The sequence below is a fragment of the Bactrocera latifrons genome, unplaced genomic scaffold, assembly GCF_001853355.1.
Source record: "Bactrocera latifrons isolate USDA-ARS-PBARC rearing strain unplaced genomic scaffold, ASM185335v1 scaffold_99, whole genome shotgun sequence".
Classification (NCBI taxonomy): Eukaryota; Metazoa; Arthropoda; class Insecta; order Diptera; family Tephritidae; genus Bactrocera; species Bactrocera latifrons.
The window spans coordinates 652,196-677,500 of record NW_017537700.1 but is presented as its reverse complement, the minus strand read 5'-3'; the positions used below and the strand labels follow the sequence as shown (position 1 = coordinate 677,500).

At 38.8% G+C, this 25,305-nt stretch overlaps 2 protein-coding genes across 8 annotated transcripts in view; one reads left to right on the top strand and one right to left on the bottom strand.

Annotated features, from left to right (window-relative positions):
• The window catches only part of LOC108978007, a 151,208-nt gene that overhangs the window by 89,459 nt on the left and 36,444 nt on the right, over positions 1-25,305 (top strand). The gene's annotated exons all lie outside the window — the stretch shown is intronic.
• LOC108978006 lies at positions 1,590-19,851 on the bottom strand. The gene is made up of 13 exons (XM_018948039.1): positions 19,743-19,851; positions 14,294-14,784; positions 12,576-13,710; positions 10,796-12,061; positions 10,600-10,718; positions 8,143-9,271; positions 7,940-8,055; positions 6,615-7,773; positions 3,996-6,527; positions 3,815-3,930; positions 2,547-3,672; positions 2,357-2,466; positions 1,590-2,265 (listed from the first exon to the last, which is right to left on the bottom strand). The coding sequence occupies exons 1-13, from the start codon at positions 19,813-19,815 to the stop codon at positions 1,948-1,950; spliced, it is 9,690 nt and encodes a 3,229-aa protein (XP_018803584.1). The 5' UTR covers positions 19,816-19,851; the 3' UTR covers positions 1,590-1,947.

The window sequence follows — 25,305 nt, the reverse complement described above, 5'->3', positions numbered from 1 at the left end:
ACGGGTTCCAAGGAGTGGCAATTTTAGTTTGAAGAACAAGTAAAAATCGCACGGGCCAAATCTGGTGAATACGGTGGTTGATGTATGGTATTCATTGCGTTTTTAACTTCACATTCGGTTAATATGTTAGCTCGATACGATGATCCATTATCATCGTGTAGAATCCATAAATAGTTCTTCCACAATTCCGGGCGTTTTCGACGGATATTCTCACGCAAACGCCTCATTATCGCATAATAGAACTCCTTATTGACCATTTGCCCTTCTGGAACAAATTCATTGAAAAAATAATGAGCATAACCTTGATTTTTAAGCTCCTTGGAGTTATTTTTTAGTTTTGGCTCGTTATCCCACCTCATTTGAATGGTGGTTGACTACTTTGCATGTCTCAGGAAAAGTCGAGAAAGAACGCGTTTCATACCCAAAGTATCCACCGAACTCATTCTTTCGGACTCGTGAGAGATGTCGAGCTCTCTTGCTCTAAAACTTACCTGACGATTTTCAAGTACTCCATCTATTATTCGTCAACGATCTCTTGAACGTCTTTGAAGGCTTTGTACTACTCGTAAGCTTGTGTTTTTGATAAAATTTAATCATCGCAAGCCTTTTCCATCATTAGCAACGATCCGCACAAGAAATGTTAGAAATACAAAATTTGAGACAAATTATTTGTTCGATATTCTTATCGATTGTAAAAATTGCAACGCACTACGGAGGTGTACCGCCTTAAGCAGCTGCTGTAAACAAACAGGTTGACAGATAGTGTTCATATTTTACGGTGTAATTAAGGACAGTCCTGGTATCTTAGCAAAATAAATTTTTTTGAAATATTATTTACAAACATAATTTAAATTACAATTTCCGGGTGCTTTTTTGTCCCATTACATTAGATATAACACATACACTGACCGACATATTCGGCATAAGGTTTGTTCGTAAAACGAATATTTGATTTGGGTAAATTTGATTGTTGTAGTTTAAGTGGTTTAGGAGATATATATACATTAAACTTATTAGAGGGCGACCACCTTTGCGAAATTTCAGTTCATATCTTAATTTAGTGCTTAGTTATAGATTTTTATAGGTTTACGGTTAATGGTGTTTTGTGGGCGTAGTGGTGGCTCGACTACGCTCATCCGCAAAACCGTATTTCTTTTCTAAGGAACATGCGTTCCAAGTCCAAGATATTTCAATTTCTGCTTAAGTTACTGCATCCACGGACGGATGGACATACCATTATTAATTCGGGTTTCAACGTTTCCTGTCATCGTGATCATTTATATATCTATATTTTTAGTTTAACGTGATCCATAAAACCGTTAGGCGAACAAAACTAATATTCTCTGTAGCAACTGGTTGCAAGAATAAAAAAGTGGTTCGACATTTTTCTTTCTCTACAACGTATGGACGTGGAAAGAGATATGCTGGATTTAATAGCTTCTTATTTTTTAATTAAAAAACTTTTTTTATTATTAAAAAATATGTTGTTTTATTTTGACTTCTGCTAACCAAAATTGCTACATACATACAAATATGTACAAAGTAAGCGAATATATTTTATATATATATATAACTATATAAAAGTGTATACTATGTACATTTATTAGTGTTCAAATAATGAATGCGCGAATCTATACGAAATATATAGACACGTAATTTCACATTATTTCAGTTATACAAAAGCAAGATATTAATTTTATATATGTATGTACATATGCCTCTATTAAATGTTTCTTTCATATACATATATGTACGCTTAGTGCTACCACTGGAACACTTTGATGATTTTAAAAATAAAATTTCAAGTATTATTGCTTCCTTTCTTTACGCTAAGTATTATATACAAACCGTTATATTTATGCTAAAGTGTTACGTAAGTAGTAAATATTCTTTGTGCTTTCGTTAATTATTTACGCTTTAAATTGGACTCCTTTCGCTTAACTAAATCTATGTAATCACTAACATTGCAACAATAGCGAGTACTAATGTCGTCAATAGGCTAACTGTAGACAGCACGGTGGCGCCACCGGTCAGCTCGACTGTATTACAGCCGTCACCCGAGCAAATATTGCATGTCTGGCCATCACTGAGGTCACATGTGATTTGCGATTTGCAACCGCGCTCCGTGTACGTATCATGTCTGGTCACACACTGATCGGTGGACGAGTAGATCGGACAGACCTGTAGATGATTGGGTTCCCTAGAGCAACTCTCATCGACCGAGGAGATACATATGTGGCATCTAAGGCGATTGCTGGGGAAGAGCTGAGTGAGAGAAAAAAATATCAAACATAAATTTAAATTAAAAAATTATTAAATAAGCTTGTTGTTGTGTTGCATGAGAAAGGAAACTCACCACATTGTTACATCTGTCGCCAATACATATGCTGCATGTGCCGTTAATTGCACATGCCGTTTGATCATTTTGCGCCAGATCGCTCAGACAACCGCGCAATGTATGGCCAGCTGAAAGTTAGTTAAAAATATGAAATAGTTCAAATTTTGTTTGAAAAAAAAAAAATTAATTATAAATCAATGCTACACACCGTTATTCACATTCGTGACACATTGAGTTTGGAGTGCTGGACATGAGGCGGTGGCTGCTACTGCGGTTGGGTTTTGTGCGCATGCGGGCGTGAGCTCCGAATTACACGATACACACTGTACACCTGTGGTTGGCAAATTAGAGAGTATATTACAGTCCTTCTCCGTACATGTGTATAATTTATTCTCCGCTTCCCATGCCGTTAGATTGCTTTGACTCTGCGAACTGGCACAGCCCAAGAGTTCGGGACGTCCATTCTCGTATTTGGCAAAACAGTAGTCATTGGCGACCGCGCAACGTTGGCTGACACTCGTGAGGCATGATGCGTCATTGCAGACGTGGCAGCTGAAGTCATTTTCAGGAAGTTCGGGATAAATGAAATCATTACAATTGGGCGTGCTGCAGCTCGAGCATTCGTCGCTATCGCCACGGCACTCGTTGCGATGGTACAGTTCCTTGTCATCCAAACAGGAACGTATCACCTGTGAGCCTTTAATTGCCACCATACATTCCTTATTGCAGGCGCGTTTGGTGAAGTTAGCGTTTTGTGGATCGGTTGAGCATAATGGGTTCGTATCGGAAGTGCAGAAATTACATTCAATATAATCGGCCGTATCCCAGGCATCATTACATTCGTTGGATTTGCAGCTGAAACATAAATGTGGATTCTCACGACAATAGCGTTGCTCGTAGATTTCCACATCGTCGAAGCAGCCACGACGTTTCACATCACCGTCCGTTGTGAAGACAGTCGCACAGTCTTGTGCCGTATTACGGGTACATTCGTAGGCTGGTCCCAGCGACTGCAGGCAGTGTTCGCCCTCACAGGTGTGACATCTTAGTGGTAACTCTTGCCACATACCATGTACGCCATCGTCTTCGGCACGGTTCACCAAATCGATACTATTGCAGGCGCTGCCATTGCATGATACGCAGTTTCTGTCGTTAAGATCACACAAGATCTCCGAGCTGCAGCCACGTACCGTAACGTTGTTGCTTACAGCGGTGCGGCATTTCTCAGTCTCTGTAAAGAATGGGCATGCCAAGAGACGTGTTGGGTTGGATTGGCAGGAATCGTCATCTTCGCTATTACAGGTATAACACAGTTGGCGATCCTCGGGGAAAACCTGCATTGATGGAAAAAAATTATTAAGCTTTACTCTATATAGTGTTTCGTGCTTGTGATGACTAGACATCTAAAGTATACCTGCGTTGATCCTACAGAGAATCACCTCAGCAATTAGAAGGACGTATTCTCATTTCACTTACCTCACGATTGCAACCCTCTCCAATACAAATACTGCAGTTCTTATCATTGCCCAAGACACAGTCGACGAATTCAGCGGCTGGCAGATCACTCAAGCACCCACGTGTTGTCGAACCATCTGAGGAAAATAAAGTCCTTTTATGACGCAAATGTTTAGAATGCTACAGCTAGGCTTGTACTTACCCGTGCTGATCAATTTGGTGTAGCAGTTTGTGTACGGATATACGTTGCAAGTGTTGAATGTGTTTATCTCCTGCGCATTCGTAGCGCAAGTGTAATCCGTTGCCGAATTGCAAACGGCGCACTGCTGTGGTCTAGGTAAATTGTTCAAAGAATTGCAAGCCTCACCCTCGCATACAAGCACGCGCTTCGTGCTGATAATGGTGCTTATTTCTTGATCGTGGAACGAGCTCACACAACCCATTCGACTAACGCTGTTAGTCTCGTCGAACCAAGTGAAGCACTTGTCTTCACTCTTGTAGAGAGGACACAATTTCAGCTCGGGTTCATCACAGTCGTCACCTGCACACTGATAACAGCTCAGACGCTCGGCCGGCACCGTTGCAGAATTGCACTTGCTACCCACGCAACTCTGGCATTGGTTATTGTTACAGTTGGCGCGATCAGCGGCCTCTTTGTCATCCAAGCAGGTGCGTATCAGTTCGTAACCGGGATCGCTGCTACTATCCGAGGGATACAGCGCAGTCATGCAACCACCTTGACATTGACGCGTTTTGTGTGCCGCGCTTTCTGGGCTCCACAAACACGACAAATTCTTTAGTGTGTCACAGTAGATGCACTCGTTGTATTGTGTCAACGCCGTTGCATTGTTGCATGAATTGGACTTGCAGTTCAAACAATCTACCGGATTACTGTCGCAGTAGTCGCCATATTCCTTTTCAACAGCATCGGCACAGCCACGTCTGACAACCGTACCGCTTTGGAACACCGTAACGCAGTCCTGTTCATTGTTGTTTGCACAAGTTACAGACTCTACACCATTGACAGCTGCACACGATGTGCTGTTGCATGTGAGACAACTCAATGGCAGATCTTGCCATTTGCCATAGTTATCATCTTGTCTACGTGACAAATTGATGGTATTACAAGCAGTGCCCTCACACTGCCAACAAGATCTCGGCTGGGAGGCATCACAACGCACGCTCGAGCTGCAGCCACGATAGGTCACATCATTACTGTAAGCTGTGACACAGGTATCGCCGGTGACGTGCAACGGACAAACGCTCACACTATTTGGTTTATTTTTGCAAGTTGGATCTGTGAGAGAGTCGCAAATATGGCAAGAAAGTCGATCTTCCGGGTACACTTCATTATTGCAGGAGTCACCCTTGCAGGCCTGACAATATGGTGCGGTGCCATTTAAGCAGCCACTGAAATCGTCATCGTACAAACTCGACAGGCAGCCACGCTCGGTGATGCCGCCGTCCAGTATGCGTGTGTAACATTCAGTGTATGGCAAGTAGGTACAACGCGTGGTGGCTGTGACGTTGTTAGGATTTGTGGCACAATTCAAATCAGTACGTGAGTTACAAAGCTTACAGCTCTGTGCTGCTGGTAATGCATCGAAGGTGTTGCAATTATCACCATCGCAGTAGAACAGGCGCTGATTTTGTAGCAGATAGTCAGCTTCGGCATTGGTGAACTCACTGCGGCAACCGAAGCCGACAATGCTGCGCTGCTCATCGAATTGTATGTAACATTGGTCACCCTCGCGATATGCGGCGCATGACTGCGGCTGTGGATCCTGGCAATCATCACCCTTACACACATTACAGCTTAGTCGCGTTTCCGGCACCGACTGTGTGTTACAATTGGCCTCAGCGCATACTTGGCAATGTTCTTTTTGACCGGCCACGCAGGCTACACGATCATCATACTCCAAATCGTCAAAGCATGTGCGTGCCAATGTGTAGGCGGGGTTGACTTCATCATATTTGGGGTAGAGCGCTGTCGTGCAGTATGTATTACACTTACGTGTCTGCGTCACCGCTATAACGTTGTTCAAACAGTTGATATTGCTATCAGTGTCGCAGTAAATACAATCAATGTAATCGGCCAAACGTGTTGAGTTATTGCAGCCATTCGAGTTACAGCGCAAACAATTTTCTGGGTACTCCGAGCAGAGTGCGCTATTGTTTTCCTCGACTGCGTCACTGCAGCCACGTTGTATCACATTACCGTTTGTATTGAAGACTGTCATACAGCTCTGGTATAAATTGCTGGTACAAACACGATAGTTGCCTAGGCTCTCGCAATCCTCTTCGCCTTCACAAGTGCGGCATGTAATCGGTACATCCTGCCATTTGCCGGGTTCGCCTTGTTCTAGTGACTTCTCCAAGTTCACTGTATTACAACCGCTGGTGGTGCAAATGCGGCATGTTTTTCTGTCACTTTCATCGTCACAGCTCATGCTGGACGCGCAACCACGTGTCGTGATACCATCGCGCAGATTCGTGACACAACCATCATTTTCAGCGTAGATCGGGCAGATCTTGTTGCTGTTTGGTGTGCTGGTGCAAAGTGGATCTGTTTCGGAGCTACATTGTTGGCACTGCCTACGGTCTGTTGGATAAACATCCAAATTATTGCATTTGTCACCGATGCAAGTCTCACAGAGGGTGCTGTTGTCGTAGAGACAGTTGTAGAAGGTGTCCTCGGACAAGTTGGAAAGACAACCGCGTGCGGTATGACCATCTATGGGTGATAGGAAAGGAAAATATGTGACACAGTTTCAGTAGATGAGCCATAATAATGCATGCATTTATTTTTTTTTATACTTACTCTCCTTTACGCGAGTGTAGCAATTGGTGTACGGCAGATTCGAACAGCGTTCCGTATCGGCCACCAGGTTGGGGTTGGTCGCACAGCGTTCATCGCTCTCGGAATCGCACACCGAGCAAGTTTTAGCTGTTGGTATTGATTCCACACCATTGCATGCATCACCATCACACAATAACAGTACCTTCTGTTTAATTAATGCCGTTATGACATCCGACTCCAAGTCACTGCGACAACCCATGCCCAAGATACTGTTTTCCGCATCGAAGCTAATGTAACATTGATCATTCGGTTGGTAGGCGCTACATTCGGCCACCTTATAGTCAATGCACTCATTATCCACACAAGTGTAGCACTTATGTCTGTTTGCCGGCAAAGAGGCAGTGTTGCATAGCGCACCCTCGCATGCTACACAGAGCTCATGCTCACCCGCCAAACATTTCTCACGATCGTCAAGCTCCAAATCATCCAAACATGTGCGTGCGAGTTCGTAAGAAGGATTTGCGGAGCTACTACGTGGATATAATGCCACAGCGCAATGACCTTGACATAGGCGCTGTGCGCTGTTTGCAGCCACGAAGTCTAAAGCACATTGTGCGTCAGTCGCCGAGTCACATGCGTAGCAGTCAACATATTGATCCAGACTGGTGGCATTATTACAATTATTTGATTTGCAGCCGACACATTGGCCAGTATTATCTTCACAGTATTCCTCATGTGTGGCCAAGACATCGTCACTACAACCGCGTCGCACCACCGCACCATCAGCACCAAAGACAGTTTGACAAGTTTGCAAGTTATTGTTTTCGCATTCGTGCAGTGTACCGGCCGAGTTTCGGCAATCGTCCCCTTCGCAATCGTAGCAAGTTAATGGCAGATCTTGCCATTTACCTGGCTTGCCGATATTCAAGCCACCCAAATTGGTCAAGTCCACAGTGTTGCAATTATCGGAATTGCAATGACGGCAATACAGCTTGTTTGTGACGTCACATTGAAACTCGGAGCTGCAACCGCGGTAGATATAGCCGTTAACCAATTTAGTAGCACAGAATTCATCTTCGTTATAGATTGGACATACTGAAGCGGCGTTGGGAGAGCTTTGACAAGTTGCATCATCTTCGGAATTGCAGCGTTGACAACTGCGACGATCTTGTGGGAAGAGCTATGGATTCGAAAAAACAAAATTACAACTGGCTGTTAAAGTAAAGAAATATTGTTCGTATAGTGAAAGTTGTTCATTGGCTTTTGGGGCACAAACTTTGAAGAAATCCAAATTTTGTTTTATTGAAATGAGACATACGGCAGTCTTTAAGACCAGTTGCGCTTACCTCTTTATTGCAGAGACTATCATTACATGTCTGACAAAGGCTTTCGTCTCCGCTCAGACAACTGAGTAGCTCGATCTTAGCAAGAGTGTTCACGCAACCGCGTTGGGTGCTACCGTCTGTAAGATATTAAGAGGAAAATTTATATATGTATATATTTTTTTTTTTCAAATATATCGTTGTATTAATGCTCATTAGATATCTACCTGCGATTACGCGCGTATAGCAGTCTACATTTGGCAATGCGGCACATGTTGCCAATGTCTGTATTGTCGATGGGTCGTTTGCGCAGGACTCATCATCAGCCGAGTCGCACTGGTAACAAGTGATCGGTTTGGGGAAGCTCTCAAACGAATTGCAATTATCGCCATCGCTGCAGCGCAACAACAAATGCTCATTTTGTGCTATATATGAACTGTCCAAATCGCTGACACAACCCATGCGCTGCACATCGCTCACATCGTCGAACAAAACATAGCATTGTTCATTCTCCGTGTATGCCGTACATTCGGCGGTTTCGGGTTCAACGCAATGCTCACCCTGACATGTGTAGCAGGAACGTCGGTTAGCTGGCAATACTGCTGTGTTACAGGCAGCGCCTTGGCATGCCACACAGTCGCTACTACCTTCACGACAGATCAACTGATCGGCTGCTTCCTTATCGTCCAAACAGCTACGAGACAAATCAAATATCTCGGGAGATGCTTGTCTAGGACGCAATGCTGTCATGCAATATGTATTGCACTTGCGCCATTCGCTCACATTCTCAGGGTGTGAAACACAGTTCGCATTGTTGGCCGAATCACAGTAAATACAATCAACGTAGTCCGTCAAAGCGCTGACCGTATTACAATTGTTCGAGTTACAATTTTGACATTTATCTGCATTGACATCACAATATGCACCATGCGTAGCTTCAATACCGCTGCTGCAACCACGCGCCAACACACTATCATCTTCGTCGAATACTGTCATACAATAGTCATTGGTGCCTGTGCAAACGAGTTCCGTTGGTGTGCCAGCGCAATTGCTTTTGCCCTCACAAACCTTACAAGTCAGCGGTAGCTCTTGCCATTGACCAGGTCGACCGCTGAGTTTTCGCTTGATATTGCTCACGTTGCAATCGTCTCCGCTGCAAGTCTCGCATACATCAGAACCGCATGTGACTTCCAAGCTGCAACCACGTACAGTATAGCCGGAGTTATCAATAGTGCTGACACATTGTTGGGATTCGCTGTATTTCAAACACAAGTAGGCGACATCTGGTTTGCTTTCACATTGCGAAGAAGCCTCGGAACTACATTGATGGCAGGACAAACGATTTGCAGGGTAGATCTAAAATAGCAGATGCCATATATGAGAGTGTATAGTATATTTATGAGTTGGCGACTCTAAGAGCTATAGTGGAGTATTTACGAAGTTACTAAACTCAAAAATATAATAAATTTAAGCTTTTTTGATGTCAACAAGTTTATCGGTCAAGCGTTCAACTCTTTAAGACAAAAAAAAAAAAAAAAACATATAAAGGTGGTCAAATATCCGTATTTTTGCTCTTTATTCAATGCTTTATAAAAAGTATTATAGTGATCGGATTTAGTTCAAACATGCGGCGTTTCGTTCAATAATCTGTTTCCATCTAGACGGCAACTTCACAATACCCCCTCCTTATTTCCGAAGAACTCGGACAGCCCCACTTGGCGCTATTTCCGGGCTATATGTTGAATGTGATGAAACCTCCCATCCGAGTTCCCGTACCCTCTGACAAGTCATCAACGAAATGTGTGTTCTGGCGTTGTCCGGGTGGAACACTACACCCTGCTGTTGGACAAACTCTGGACGCTTCTGGTCAATCGCCTGCTTCAAGCGATCCAGTTGTTTGCAGTAGATGGTAGAATTAAGCGTCTGCCCATATGGAAGCAGCTCATAGTGGATGATTCCCTTCCAATCCCACCAAACACACAGCAAAACCTTCCTGGCCATCAATCCCGGATTGGCCACTGTTTGGGACGATTCACCTTCGCCTTCACCATGCCTTCGATCACGATCGTTTTCGCTTGATATTGTTCATTTTTCGTCGCCAGTCACAGGTCTCCGGCGGCTACCTTATCCATGGTGTTTTTATAGCCCGCTGATAGAGTACCATCCCCCAAAACAATATTAATCTCACGAAACGTTTCTCTAGCGGATTTGCCTTTAACGTGAACTCCATGTTTACACGTCTATAACTGTTGAACGCAATATCCAAACTATTTATGCGTAGCGTCGTTTTGTAGTTTATGTCAATACCTTTCAAAGATGTATAGTATTGCCAGATACGAGCTATGTAGCGCTTTATATATAGCCGCGAAATTAAAAAGACAAAAAGGCGGAAGGAAGATATTTAACAACCTAATATGAGAATTTAAGGGCTACTTCATCGGCTTAGCGGTCTAACAAATTTGTCAGTAATTCGCCAATAGTATAATAGTGTTGACACCAACAGTATAACTCTTAATCAGCGGAGAGAAAAGTACAAACAGGCAAAGCGACTGGCAGCTCTCTGAAAGAGCCAACTAAAGCTTACTTTTGAGCGCTAGCTAAATAATTTCTATACTAAACATGCCCTTGAGTAAAAGCCGACTTTGGCACAACAACTAACACATTTTTTTTTAATGAAAACTTACCGCTGAATTGCATCCGCTACCAACACAAGCTAAGCAGTTCGTTGTATTTGCGCCCAGCAAACAATCGTAGAAATCTTCACCCTCAATGCTGGACAAGCAGCCTCGTTCCGTATGACCGTCTTAAAGAAAACAAAAAAGTATGAAATTTATAAAGTACCGTTACAGCCTTAAGCAATGCTTAATTGCCGGTACTTACCACTCAACACACGCGAATAACACTGCGTATAAGGTGATCTGGCGCAAGTTGTTTGCGATGTGACAGTTTGCGGCGCAATCGCACAGTCCGCGTCGGTTATCGAATTGCAAACGGCACAAATTTGACTTACTGGCGTGGCATCGACAGTATTACAATTTTCACCATCACAAAGCCACAGACGTTTGGCTATAATAAGCTCCTTAACCTCAGCCGGATCGTACTTGCTCTTGCAACCCATTTCCACAATCGATCTGGTCTCATCGTATTCTACGAAGCATTGATCACCTTCGGTTACAGCGCGACAAGTTTTTGCTACAGGACTTTGACACTCATCGCCCACACATTGATAACACGAAATGCGTTCACCAACAATGGCATCATTACAATACTCTCCGTCGCATGCTTTGCAATTGGCATCTTTACCATCGGCACAGATTTCACGATCGTCCAAATCCATATCATCGAGACAGGTACGTATTAGCTCACGCACTGGCGTGTCGTCGTTGGTGCGATTATACAAAGTCGTTACACAACTCTTATAACAAGCGCGCCTCTGTACGATTTTACTGACATCGGTCAAGCAGTTCTCATCGAATTGCGCATCACAAAATATACATTCGATGTAGTCATCTGTCGTCTTGGCCACATTACAACCATTCGATTTGCAATCGTAACACTGGTGATCATCATCGGCACACGTCTCCGCCCAGGTATCGCTGCAACCGCGTCCAATAACTTCGCCATTGGTTGCATTAAATACCGATGTACAGGTTTGATAATTATTATTTAAGCATTTTCGCACATTGCCCAAACTGCCGCTGCATTCCTCGTTGCCATTGCAATTGTAACAGTTCAACGGCAATTCCTGGAAAATGCCTGGATCGCCAATCGGATACTCCGTAAAGACATAATCATTACAATACAAGTCCTCACACGTACGACAAGTCTTCGAATTCGTACCACCATCACATTGTAGTTCGGTGCCACAACCGCGATGCACAGTGCCACCGATCAATTTGCTCACGCAAACATCATCACTGTCATATAACGGACAGGCAGAATAATTACTATTGTCGGGATTATTGGCGCAATCGGGATCGTCTAAGGAATTGCAACGGTAGCAACGTTGACGATCACTGGGATAGATGTTCACATTGCAGTTGTTTTGCGTGCATATTCTGCAGTACTCGCCGGGTGTGCCCTCATGGCAGCTGAGGAACTCCGTTATATTCAGCGTGCTAATACAGCCGCGTACAGTCCGACCATCTGTATGAAAGAAATATTGTAGTTACCTTAAAATTATATGAAGTAACTACAGTGCAGCACAAAAAGGGTTGGGTTCTTCGCACAGAATCAATTTTAAATTGGAAAGTGAAGAATATTTCGCATAATAACGTTGGGTTTTCAAGAGATAGAGAGATTAAGACAGAAACAAAAGTAAGGAGAGCGGGGGAGAAATAGCGAGTAGAGAACTTCGGTGGAGTATAGGGCACGTCAGAGTGGGTACGTTGATTCCATAACAGTGAAGTATGCAACTGACAACTGAGCTGTCAACTTTTGCATGCTTTAACGTATTCAATTGACATTTGATATTGATGGTTATAAGGAACAGCTGATTTTTGTTTACTTGCGCAGCGCATTCGTTGTGGCATACCTATACGATACGTACGCCACTTCATTCACATACTTAACAAGTACCCATCAGGCGCGGCCTTATATGAGCTGCCACGCAAATATGACAGCTCATTTTTATGACTTAACCTAATCAACATTTTCTTACCATCGCTTATGCGCGTAAAGCAGTCGGTATGCGGATGAATTTGACATCTCACTTGACTTGTAATGGCTGAAGGGCTAATGGCACAATTCACATCCGTCGCCGAATCGCAATCATAACATATATGAGCTTCCGGTAAATTGTCGTAATCATTGCAATCGTCACCATCGCAGAGGAAGTAATGCAGGATATCCGCGTAAATTGCGCCAGCTGGCAAACTGCTCTTGCAACCCATGCGCACAGCGCTGTTTGTTACATTATCAAAGAATATATAACATTGGTCGCTCGCAGAGTAAGTGCTACAAACACTTGAGACCGGACTGTCACAATCATCACCGTTGCAGTGCAAACAAGAGAGACGTCCTTCGGCCGGCACTAGCGCTGTATTACATTTCTCGCCGGTGCATTGGACACAATTATTCGCCGCTGTGCAAGTCTCGCGAGCATCGAACTCAACATCCTCGAAGCAGGTGCGCGCCAGATCGAACACATTCGGTTTTGATTTGCGCTCATACAACGCGGTCACGCAGCCATCCACGCATTCGCGTGTGCTTGTGATCGCTTCAATATTCGTTGCACAATCGGCATTGACGGCTGAATCGCAATACAGACATTGTTCTTTTGTTTTCACTTCGGTTTGGTTGTTGCAACCGTTCGATTTGCAATTAAAACACAGTGATGGATTTGTGGCGCAATAGGACTGATGCTCGGTGCTAATGCTTGCTTCACAACCGCGTTCCAATACTTTCCCGGCCGCGTCGAAGACCGTCAAACAATCTTGATATAAAACACCCTGACATTTGCGCAATAATCCTCTGCTCGTCTCGCAATCTTCATCAGCGCAAGTATAACAATTCAAAGGCAAGTCTTGGAAAATACCGTACAATTCCCCGGCACGTTTCTGCACATTTGCCGTATTGCAGCCATTTGCATTGCAAATTTCACAATTTCTAGCCGTTACATCGCAAGTGAACTCACTAGCGCAGCCTCGACGTGTCACACCCGACTCATAGACAGAGACGCATGTATCATTTACGTCGTATGTGGGGCAAGTGGAGAGCGCCGATGGCAAGCTGCTGCAGGTGCTATCCGTATCGGAGTCACAGCGTTGACATTGTTGACGATTGCTTGGCACGATCTACAAAAAAATTTGTAAATGTAAAATATTATAGAAATCTGTAGAAGAAATTGTTAAATTGTATAGAGTCAAAGAAAAGTTAATATATGGTTGTGTTTCAGTTGTCCTAATCATGCTAGTCAATGTTGTATAGTTCTCAATCTTCTTGGGCTGACATGGAAGTAAATGTCTCAAATAAATGTCAGAAACATAATAATGAGACAAAATTTTAAAAGAATATGATAATACTTTTTTTTTATAAATAACGGAAAATTCGTTCAATAAACGAATCAGTTCCATCAGTTCTAAATACCCTTAAATGTATGCCATGTATATTTTCATGACTTGGAACTGGAAAGTATTACATGTGGCCTATATCTAGGCTGACTGTTAATTTCTGGTACCGAATATAGCAAAGTCACACACCTGTTAAAACAGTGATCATACATTTATAAATAACGTTAATAATTTACTAATAAAACATAATCATTCAATCTTTAAGAATTTTGTTTCATAAAAAGAAATACATTATTTTAGCTTCTTTCAAATGAATCTTCTTAAATATGTCAAACACAATGTAGTCCATATCATCGTTCACACTCACCTCTGTATTGCAACCACTCCCCGTGCACACTTTGCAATTCTCACCCTCTCCGCTAAGGCAATCGTAGAAATCATCACCTTCCAGTTCAAAGAGACAACCACGCTCTGTCGTGCCACCGTTTGCGATATTGACGCGCTCATAACACTGTGTAAAGGGCACAGTAGCGCAACGTCTTGTTGTGCCTGCAGTTGCAGGCTGAATAGCGCATCTCACATCGGTCGACGAGTCGCATGCGGTGCAATCATTTATTGGTGGTAAATTTTCAAAATCATTACAATTCGCATTCGAACAAACGTAAAGTTCTTTATTTCTGATTAAGTTAGCGATTTCAGTCTCATTCCCCAAGGTCGAGGCGCAACCCATGCCAACGAAGTTGAGGTTATCCTCGAGCCGTATATAACACTGATCAGTCTCATTGGTGCAATCTCTCACGATTGGATCGTCACAATCGTCGCCTTCACAATGACTACATTGAAGTGCAGAGACAACAACTGCAAGATTCATAAATATTAATTAAAAATTAAATAACTAATTTGATAGTTTGTTAACTTAAATTATAATAGCAATAATCAAAGATATTTAATTTTAATTGCATGCATGTGTTTTGTTTTCGAAGTGCGTTTAAGTTTGCTTTATTGCTAATTTTTTCATTTCCATTATTTTTGTACCACGAACAGGGTATAATAAGTTAGTTAAAACGAAAGAAAAATCGGAGACTCTACAAAATATATATAGAATGATCATATTTTTATGCAATAATTTGTAGAGAGTTTAAATTAAATTACATTACCGCTAAATAGAACTTAAGTCAGGGTGTTAAGACTTTTTGGGTAACTTTAACTTAAATATTATGCATTACTTTAAGGTTGGGTTTCACTGTTTTTTTGAACAATTTTAACTTCAAAGAATATTTTTCATTTTCAAAAGAGTCTTTTGAAAATTTACTTAAACAGTAGAGAGAAAAAAATCGCAAAGTAAAAGCTATTTGCGAAAAATAGTATTTTGAAATGTACTAGAACTGCTTCGATTCGCAGAAATTATAAGAGATGCGAAAGGTGATACAAAATATTGATGAATAATCAAATATCTTGCATTTTATTTACAATATCTGTACTTTTTTGGCGCAATGTATGCACCCCATCAACAAACACTAAGCGAAACATATTAATACCAAAAAATAAACGTAAATATTCAAAAACAACCAGCAAACTATGGGAGCAGTGCCACTTTCAGCGAGGAACTGAAAGGATTACTTGTTATATTGAACTGTGATCTGAATCTCTAAATAACAATGTGTAGTCCCAGTTAATTTTGAGAAAAATTCTGTCGCGATGTATGTTCCCCAATAGCTCCGAAAGCATTAAATCTACAAATGGTTTCAAAATACTATAACGGCAACCATTTGTTTACTCAATACGAGCGGTTTCGAAAATAGTGATTTCAGCTGGTTTCACTTTGACTGGTTTTACTCAAGGAAGTTTTTTCTTAAAAAGTGGAGCTTTGAACAGGAATATAACATCTCATAAGGAGAAGAAAGTCAATTTTCGAGATGATTTCATAAAAAATATCCAGAAAAAATTATTAAGACAATATTGAAAAAAGTTTGGTTCTAATCAATACAAATTTGCTAAAAGTCATAAAAAATCAAATTTCAAAACTGAAATCGTAATTTGCTTATTTTCGTAAAAATTAATAGATTTGAATAATTTGATCAGTTTTTTTTTGTCTTTTTGTAAAAAAAAATACGCTCGCCCGTAGAAAATTCGCTGTTGGTTACTCATACGCCCCACCGACAACAGCATACATATATAAATATTTACTTTTATAGCTGTTTTAAGTGAAAGATAAAATGCAAAATTAATGTGCTGATGTTTATCTTTAAATTCTTTATTTTGATTTTTCTCTTTGTGAAAAGAATTGCATTTTTAATATTATTACGGTATCTATGCCGGCCGGTAAGCGCAAATGTCACTTATCTGCAATGAAATATAAGAAAAACGTACTACTTCTAATATATCGCAGTCAAATAAGTCTATAAAGATTTGACTGTCGAATTTTTACTAAAAAAAAAAAAATAAAGGACAACTGCTTACTTTTGTAGGTAAACTTTTATTTACGACCGTTATCAACATTTATGGCGAAATTAAAGTAAGCGTTTTATTGCGCCTTTATAAATTTGCTTAACGAATCAGTATTATTTGCCTTTTTTTACTGATTTTTCGACAGCCGTTGCATAATGCGAGCAATTCGATACTTGGTGGACTTCCAGGTAGACGTGCGTCGCTGAAGGTGTTATAAATAAGAATCGAAGAATAATAGCAACAATGTTGGCTGGGAAAGAAAGAAGCGCGCGCCACAGTTAAAAAAATTTGAAAAATGTATAAAAATTATATACCTAAGATTAAAAAAATTCAAATTCACCACAATGCTTAGCCCTTACGAAATTTATTAATTGCTTGTGAAGTAAAAACTAAATATATCTTAGCATTGAAAATACTTCTGTATTTAATATGTGAATTGGCTCATGCAAAATAAATTGTTAATACTTTTTACAAAACCCCTAAATTGCCGAAATGTACCGCTTTTAAGGTTATGTTGCAAAACTGGCGCAGCATTAGTGAGAGCTTAGTTGGAGTGACCAATATATGGCATCAACGGGTTTTTCTACATGTTAATGAATTTGTAGTGACCATTTATTCAAATTACACACGAGAACAGAGTACTGTTATCAACGGTTTCCATGATGATAAGATTTGACGCACAAGTAGTCGGCATTCAGATTAGTTAACGTCTCTTGGAAAAATATTAGTTATAAAATAAAACTTATGGTAGTTTTTTGACAAGAAGTAGGCAATGAAAAGGTTTATAATTTCTATAAATCAATTAGAAAGCATTATTAGTCAATAGCTCTCAATATCGATGCATGTATATCGATGATGAATTATCCATATCACACATTGTTCAATATGAATATTGTATAGCCGGAAATACATTGTGAAATGGAAGATTTTCTGTTGATCAAATAACAATCGAAGACTATCTTTGTTTCGCCAACATTAACACCCTTAAATTGATAATTATCTACCAGTGCACTTTCTTTAACATCTGTATTATTTTTTCTTACTTCAAACCATCTAGGAATTTCTTAGCTGACTTTTACTAATATACTAAATTTAAATCCTTTTAAGATTTTAAGAAATCTATCCCTTTCAAAATCATCCTTTATGAATGAATTTATTCTAATTAGTAAAACTTTGACGCACTTTGATCTGAACCGTCTTGATCTAGCAAAAGCCACCATATCACCATATCAAAATATAAGCGTCAAAAGAACGCTCAACTTGTAAAAATATTTTCCAAAACTACTACTGTTGACATTATTGCTGATACAGATATAGTATTTTTTTTTTATGTTGAGATACATATTATCTTTGGAATCTTTAATTTTTCAAGTAATGCGTTGATATCGGAATAAACAGGCGCGTTGTTGCTTAACTTATATTTTATTAGTAACTCGAAAATGGAGCAACTACATATGCAAACGAACTGAATCACTTCGTCTCTAGACTGTGTTTAGGATGGGTTGGGTTAAATGGTCGATCCTAATAGGGATCCATACAACTATGACTTTGCGTCCGACTGAATTTTTAGCCTTACAGCTTGAATGCCTATTGGATTGTGTCTATTAAGTAGTCTCATGATCACGGCAAGATGATGATGACGGCAAAGGATAAGCCGTTCAGTATCTACATTCTACTCTAGATCAGAGGGATCTCGCAGTCATAAGGGAACCGGTAGTTGCCTAGCATCTGTTATGCGCATGCGAGTTCTGAAGATACAAACTAGAGTACAGGATAACAATGAAGATTCGACTTGTTACCATTTCGATGGTACAGCTTTGCAATTTACAGCGATTCCGCTATGATCAGGCATATGTACATCTGATGTTGAAGCATATCGACTGTGGTATAAAATAAAGTCTTCGGAAAACACAAATATTTTCTTCATAATTTTTTCTAGCAAAATTGGTAAGTAAAGAGGAAAGTTTGTCCAAAAAGAGAGTTTTAAAAGTAATATTTAATTGTTCATTAAGTAATTTCGCTTATAGCGCAATTTTAATATACTTTACTATCTTTCGGACAAGAGATTGATTTCACGCTCATGAAATTGTTGATCCTTACAGACAAAAAACTGAGTCAAGTGGTTTTAGTTTCTCTTATCCGAAAAAATGTTTGATGAGCAAATCACATTCAGTAATGCAACGAAGCAAATTTCGTTCTGTAAGAACATTATTGACCAATCACCAATCAGTTTATTTTATCCAAATCCATATGCTTACCAGGACGCTTCGCATTGTCAAGATCGAAAATTTGAAAATTTGTCATCGGCGTTCTGTCAACACGTACGTTTTTACATACGCACATATTTCAAAGTTTGTGCCGAACCCCGTTTTTTGATATTCCATTTTCGATAGGGTTCCAAACAAAATCTGTTCCAAATCGTGCGACTTCTTTAATCTACTCCTGTAGAAAATAGTTCGAGCTCTCGTACTGAATAGAGAAGGCACGATCTTCTACAAGAATTAAATGCGAAGTCGTAGATAATTTCGTCTATCTTTATACCAGTATTAATACCAACAACAACGTCAGCTTCGAAAACCAAAGGTGGTGTGAAACATTCCAGCTCTGGGAGTATCGACGTAGTACTCCGTTGGAGAGATCAGGTGGAAAAGGACCTGGCTACACTTGGAATTTAATAAAGAAGGAGAAAGTGATCATGTGTAAAGCTATCTGCGAAAAAATTCAATACTATCAGGTGCATTTGCATTGCGAAATTGCATATTGAACAACTCACTGGTAAAGCAAGAAAATATAGATGTATATTTTTGGTAACCAGAAAAGCTGTGAACATATTCATTTCCATATTCAGTTGTAGCGCCAATATTTGATTTGCGTTTAGTAATTGACCTTCGATTATACGTGGTTAAAGAACTTCTAAATTCATTTGGGTTTTTGTTTTATAACATTATCTTAACTTAGCCGCTTATCTGCCATATTTTTTTTTATTAATTTGGATTTCCCCACCGTAATTTTTTATCACTTTATACTCAACCACGTTTGGTTTATTTAAATTTATAGTTGCTTTGGCTTTGCTCTGGTCATAAACGCATAAGTTATTTAACAAAAATTAAACGTTGCAACATGTAATCCATTGGGTTGCAGAACCGTTGTGTAATTAACGATTATCTGTTAATTTTATAGTTATAAATTTTGCAATGTTTCACAGAAACTTTAAACGCACTTTTACACGTGGCACCTCACGTCGAAATTTTTTTTATGTACTGTTATAATACATTTATATGTAATATATATACACTATTGTATATAATAATTATACACATTTAATAACTTTTTTTCACTAGTTCATATTTAAATTTGTAGTGTCCTACCAATTTCACTGCCGACTAAGTAGAACACTAAACCTAATAAAAGGAGTCCAATTTTTTTGTTTCGGGGCAACATTTTGCCCAATTCACGTTGCACGTTAAGAGACGTCCGAAATTTTACGGCCAACTAATTTGGCAATTCGTTGGTCAGTGGCTTTTATAGACTCGCGTATTAAATTAGCCGGTGGTGTTATCAACTAATCGGCGATACCAAATGTGTGCGTATTTTACAATCATCATTTCATAACTTCTTAGCGTCACAAGGAACTATAATACAGTATTTATGAGCCATGTTATCAATAACAATTGTACTAAATTGTTATAGCCAAAAACAAAAACCACCAATATACACGGTTACTAACAATAAAAATAACAAGCATTGCAATATAGATTAGCTATTAGTTCTTGCACTAGCATGTCCAAAGCTTGTAGTCGTTATACATACATATATACACATACATACATACACGTATGACATTTATTATCGTTCGCTAATCGTAATCTGAATTTGTATTATAAACTTATCTAAGCACTATTTGCACTTATTATATTCGAGATTAGAATTGCTGCAAACTTTCATAGACCAAAACGAACACTTCGGCATCGGTAGGTTTTCTTAATATATGTGTAGGAACAATTGTACCTTAGTAAATATACATACAATGTATTATCTATATGTCCTTGGCTGCTTCAGAAGTTTTATCCGCAAACTTGAACTTTATGGTATTGAATGATACGTATACAGATTTCTGAGAGATATCTCATTTATTTCACCACTTTATTTGTGTGCCATGTTTTTCCCCCCAAAAATATATGTGTTAGTTCTTCTAAACCTTTTCATTTTTGTTAATCCCATTTTGGTGCAAAGTGGTGTAAAGGGGTACTCAAATTTTCTCGTCCATCTGTGCTCTCTATATATACATACATACATATGTATGTTTTTTTTTTCAAATTAAAACTTATTTCACTTCTTCTTATAATATATGTATTTACAGTGACTAATATATATAAGTTAAGAGTACAGGCGATTTTGCCTTTCCACTTAAAAATTATTTGATAATGTTGTCTTAACCTACTTATTTCTACTTTATAACCAAGAATATTTTTTACAACAGTTAATTAATTCATTCATTAATATGAGAGTACGTGGAATGCTCACAGCGATCGTTAAACCTTCTATTTAGTCGGAATAACCTATCTGTTTTTTTTTAATGATGTAAAGCACGTGGTCTTTAAACGCCAGTCTAGGGTCTAGTATTAGTCCTAATTATCTAACAGTCTTTTCCCAGTTAACATCGAAAGAGTTAAGTGAAATATGACTTGTTGGGAGCAAGATGCCTTTACGCTTCCTCGTGAAAAAAATTGCTTGAGTCTTGTCAGTATTAACCAGAATTTTACATTTGTTAAAATAAGAGACAATGACATTAAAGTCCTCTTGGAGTGAATTTGTGATATCAGCTGCAATGAAGCCTCAGCTGAGTATTGCGGTGGCGTCCGCGAAAATAGCAGCCGTGCTCTTACTTAGAGGTGGAAAGTCCGAAGTAAAAATGTTATAGAACAATGGAGACAGATACGAACCTTGAGGACAACCAGCATTGATGTCAATTTTGCAAGACTGCCTTTCACCTAGGTGGAGTGTAAATGATCGGTTGCCAAAAAACTTTGTATAATTTTAATATAAACTAAGGGAAAGAGCATCAAGAGCATCATTTTGTACAAGAGGCCGTTATGCCAAATTACTATTTTTAATTTTTTACCGAGTGTGTCGATTCCCCTTTCATGTTTTATACATTTCTGCCACTGAAATCCTTTTCAAACCTCTATAATAACCAAAATTTCTTTTATTTTATCAACTTAATTATATGGATAGTACAAATCTACTTCTCCACCACTTTGTTAGTCTCTTAAATATCTATATTTTAATGTATACTTATTATGTCCTGCCATTTAAAAAAAAAATAACACAGAAACTTTATATTTAATGGGAAACGCTTATTATCATTCGAAATAAAATTTTTTTGCATTTTTTGTTATGAAGATTATCGCTTTCAAATGTTATCGGCGCTGTCTCGGAGGGTTTATCCGTTGAGTCCAATTTTCGATGACTCGTTCGAAAATTTCGACTGCTAACTGGTGAATGATACCCGTGATGTTTTGTTTCAAGGCCTGAATCGAAGCAGGATTCCACATAGACTTTAGTCTTTGCATATTCCCACAGGAAAAAGTCTAACGATGTGCTATCACACAATCTTAGTGGCCAATCGACCATCTCAAAATGTGAAATTATTTGCTTACCGAAGTGTTCTCTTAATAGATTCATCGATAGAAGGAAACTTAAATTTCAAGCATCAAATAGTCCATTCGATTATAAATCAATAGCACCTTTAGTATATATCTTTATTCTTCTGTTTGTATATGCTATATTGCACTTTCAAAAAGTTCCAGCGCAAAAAAAAATATGATTTTACGACAAAAATTGATTATGATTATTATTTTGTATTTAATGAGTTAATGAACCAATATTAACGCAACTGCCTTAAGCAAACTGCCATAAAACAAATATATTGACTCAGTGAAGTAATTTATAATGCTTTAATAAGGTATCTAATTACTTTTTTTGCTTTGAATTTGACTAGATAATTTTTCCTTTTTTAATTTAAAATTTTGAGCGCATAATTCAAGCATTGCCAACACTAAAGTGACGACATGAAGAAGATTACTTTAATTAGCTGAACAATTTAGAAAATTACATCTTTATAAGATACGTACGTATGTGATCGTCAAAAGCATATATGTACATTAGATGGTTAAAGAGATATTTGCCTAAAACAAGTCTAAGCTAAATAGTTTACAATCTGAATTTTATAGCTGAAATGCCGATAGAAAAATCCGAATCGGAATTTCCCCATTTCCCCTTACTTAGGAATTAGTTTTATATTTGTACATCCGTAGTAAAGTTCAGCCTATAGTGTGGTCGTAACCGCAACTAGCCTGGATTTTATTTTAAGAACTGTCAACTCGGCAGCATTCCTCCAAATTACTTCGGATAAGCTTTCTGCCACCACAACAAGAGCCTTCTAAAACTACCAGTGGAGAGAGAAGGATCGCTTCTTAATACATTGCTGGCAAAGGTTGTTATCCAGCTCACAAGTAATTGCTCAAGACAAAAAATACATTATTTCTTCAAGTAATTTTGACGGCTGGTTACGCATTGTGAATGATCCACAATAGAAGAGCAAGAGAGAATAAACGAAAGAAAATAAACTTTGTGTGTAATATGTAGGTATGTATGTATGTGTATTGTAATATTATATTATACAACATTTCAAAAAGAAATATATTTCATAATAATGAATTTAACTAATTTAGGATGAATTTAACGATTAATTTGAATTTCCTTCAAGAAATAATTGTCGATTTGATGTTTCTTCGCAAAACCAGGATTGCCATATTCGCATTTTATTGAAAAAATTTATTAAAAATTAGTACTAGATTACTTTAGAGCTGCATACTAGCATAAGTAAATTTATCGCAGGAAAGTTACTTGATCATTTCTTAAGCGTTTTTTTTTTATATGAAGTTTTTACATTTCTTGAGAGCTGGATACTAAGCTTAAAGTAGGTTATGGTGTGTTGGTCCGCCCCAGAGTCGTTAGTGAAAAATTGCACTTTGAATTAAAAACTTTATTTTAAAGTTGTTCGGAAGAACTCAACATTTATTGTGCGATAAAATCGTGAAATTCTTATATTAGGCATATTGTTGTTAACAGAAATAGTACAATGAACAAAAAATAGTAAGGCTTTGTTCATAATTTTAAAACACCAAATTTATTCTCCAAAATCTTTGACGTCCTCCTCAAAGTAATACCCTTCGGCCCAAATACACTTGTGCCAACGTTTTTTCTAATCCTCGAAACTGTTATTAACGTCACTTTTCGGAATATCCATCAATACGCGTAGTAATTCACGTTTAATGTCTTCAATTGACCCAAAACGATTTCCCCGTAGCAGTCGTTTTAGTTTGCTAAATAGCCAGAAGTCACACGAAGCCAAATCAGACGAACACGGTGGTGTCGGCACGATATTGGTTGAAGATTTGGCGAAAAACTCACGAAGAATCAAAGCAGTAATCGACGGTGCATTATCGTTGGTACCAAGAGTTTTCGGCTCATAATTCCAACCTATTTTCACGAATAGCTTCGCGCAAGTGACGCATAACACTCAAATAGTATTCCTTGTTGACAGTTTGCTGGAATGTTGTGTGTAACACATATCGATAATTTGAGAAAACTTTCAAGATAACCTTCATTTTTGACCTGTTTTTTTAGCTTCGGCTTTGCCACGATTTAAAGTCTTTTTGTCTGGGTCCAAGACTCATCGCCAGCTATAATATGTTTCATGACATCCTAGTAGTCTAAAAGCATTGTTTCACAGACGTTAACGCGACTTTCTTTTTCGAAAGCATTGGGTGATTTCGGACCAATCATGATTTTACATTTGTTAGGCCCTAATGATCCTTCAAAATGGTTTTCATTGATCTTTGAAGTATTCCAACGACGTCAATTAATCGCCGATGCTCAAGCACTAATTCCGTTAATTTATTGACGTGTTGACCATCCGTTTAGGTTTATAGCCCTACTGGACGTGGTTCGTCGTCAACGCATCTTTTACCCTCTTTGACTAATTTGTACAGATCAAAAACACTTGCTCGCATAAAAATAATATCACTGAAGGCCTTTTCTAACATTCTGAACGTTTCTATACACAAAATTTAATTAAAATTCTTTGTTGAGTAATCTCACTCATCTCAAAAATCGCGGAATGAACTTTATGTACATCAGAGTGACAAGCGTACACTAATACTAACTGGGTTTGAACCGTTTTGATTTCATATGGATAATTTTTGATCATAAGCTGACACTCTTCAAGGTACAAAAACAAAATTATTATACTCTGTACCACTATGTAAAAATAGTATAATAATACCAAAATTCTTAGCCCCTAAGGCTTCAACCAATCAACTGATATGAAATAAAATGGTTAGGGCAGGGCATGTTCTCAAGATGATGAAATGTTATATCAATATCTTTGTGATAGGTCATTATACATACGTCATCGATAACGATGAACAAACATATGCAACAAACGCTTTCGGGACCGTTAAGTTCATTCAAGACTGAGCTAACTTTTTTTGTGGCCAGATAATATAAATAATGACATTTTCAATTAGCATACGTGGTGAGTTAAGTAGTAGACACTCTTTGATTAACTTAACTTAGTCACTACCCCACTTTACTGCTCCGTTATCTATTCTGGCGGAAATTAATGTCTACTGTTATTTCTACCGATGTACATAGGTACTTATTCTAATCAATTTTTATAAAAGGAATTAATCAGTGGAGGGTACCATCCCTAATGTAGAACAAAAATGCCATTGACGCCCTTGCAAGTTATTATTTAATTGATAATTTTATGTGTTAGTATGAAGTGGAGATAGGTGTGTATGTTTTTTTGAAGCTGCATTGTCACTTTAATGATACAAGTTAAGTTTACCCAGATTACTATTA

Excerpts from the sequence above, each read along its gene's own strand:
- LOC108978006 (XM_018948039.1), bottom strand. The coding sequence starts at position 19,815 with ATGTTGCCCCGAAACAAAAAAATTGGACTCCTTTTATTAGGTTTAGTG. Across the intron at positions 12,062-12,575 it reads CTTTACGCGCATAAGCGATG|ATGGTCGGACTGTACGCGGC; the intron begins GTAAGAAAATGT and ends TCTTTCATACAG. Across the intron at positions 2,266-2,356 it reads GCGACAGATGTAACAATGTG|CTCTTCCCCAGCAATCGCCT; the intron begins GTGAGTTTCCTT and ends TCTCTCACTCAG.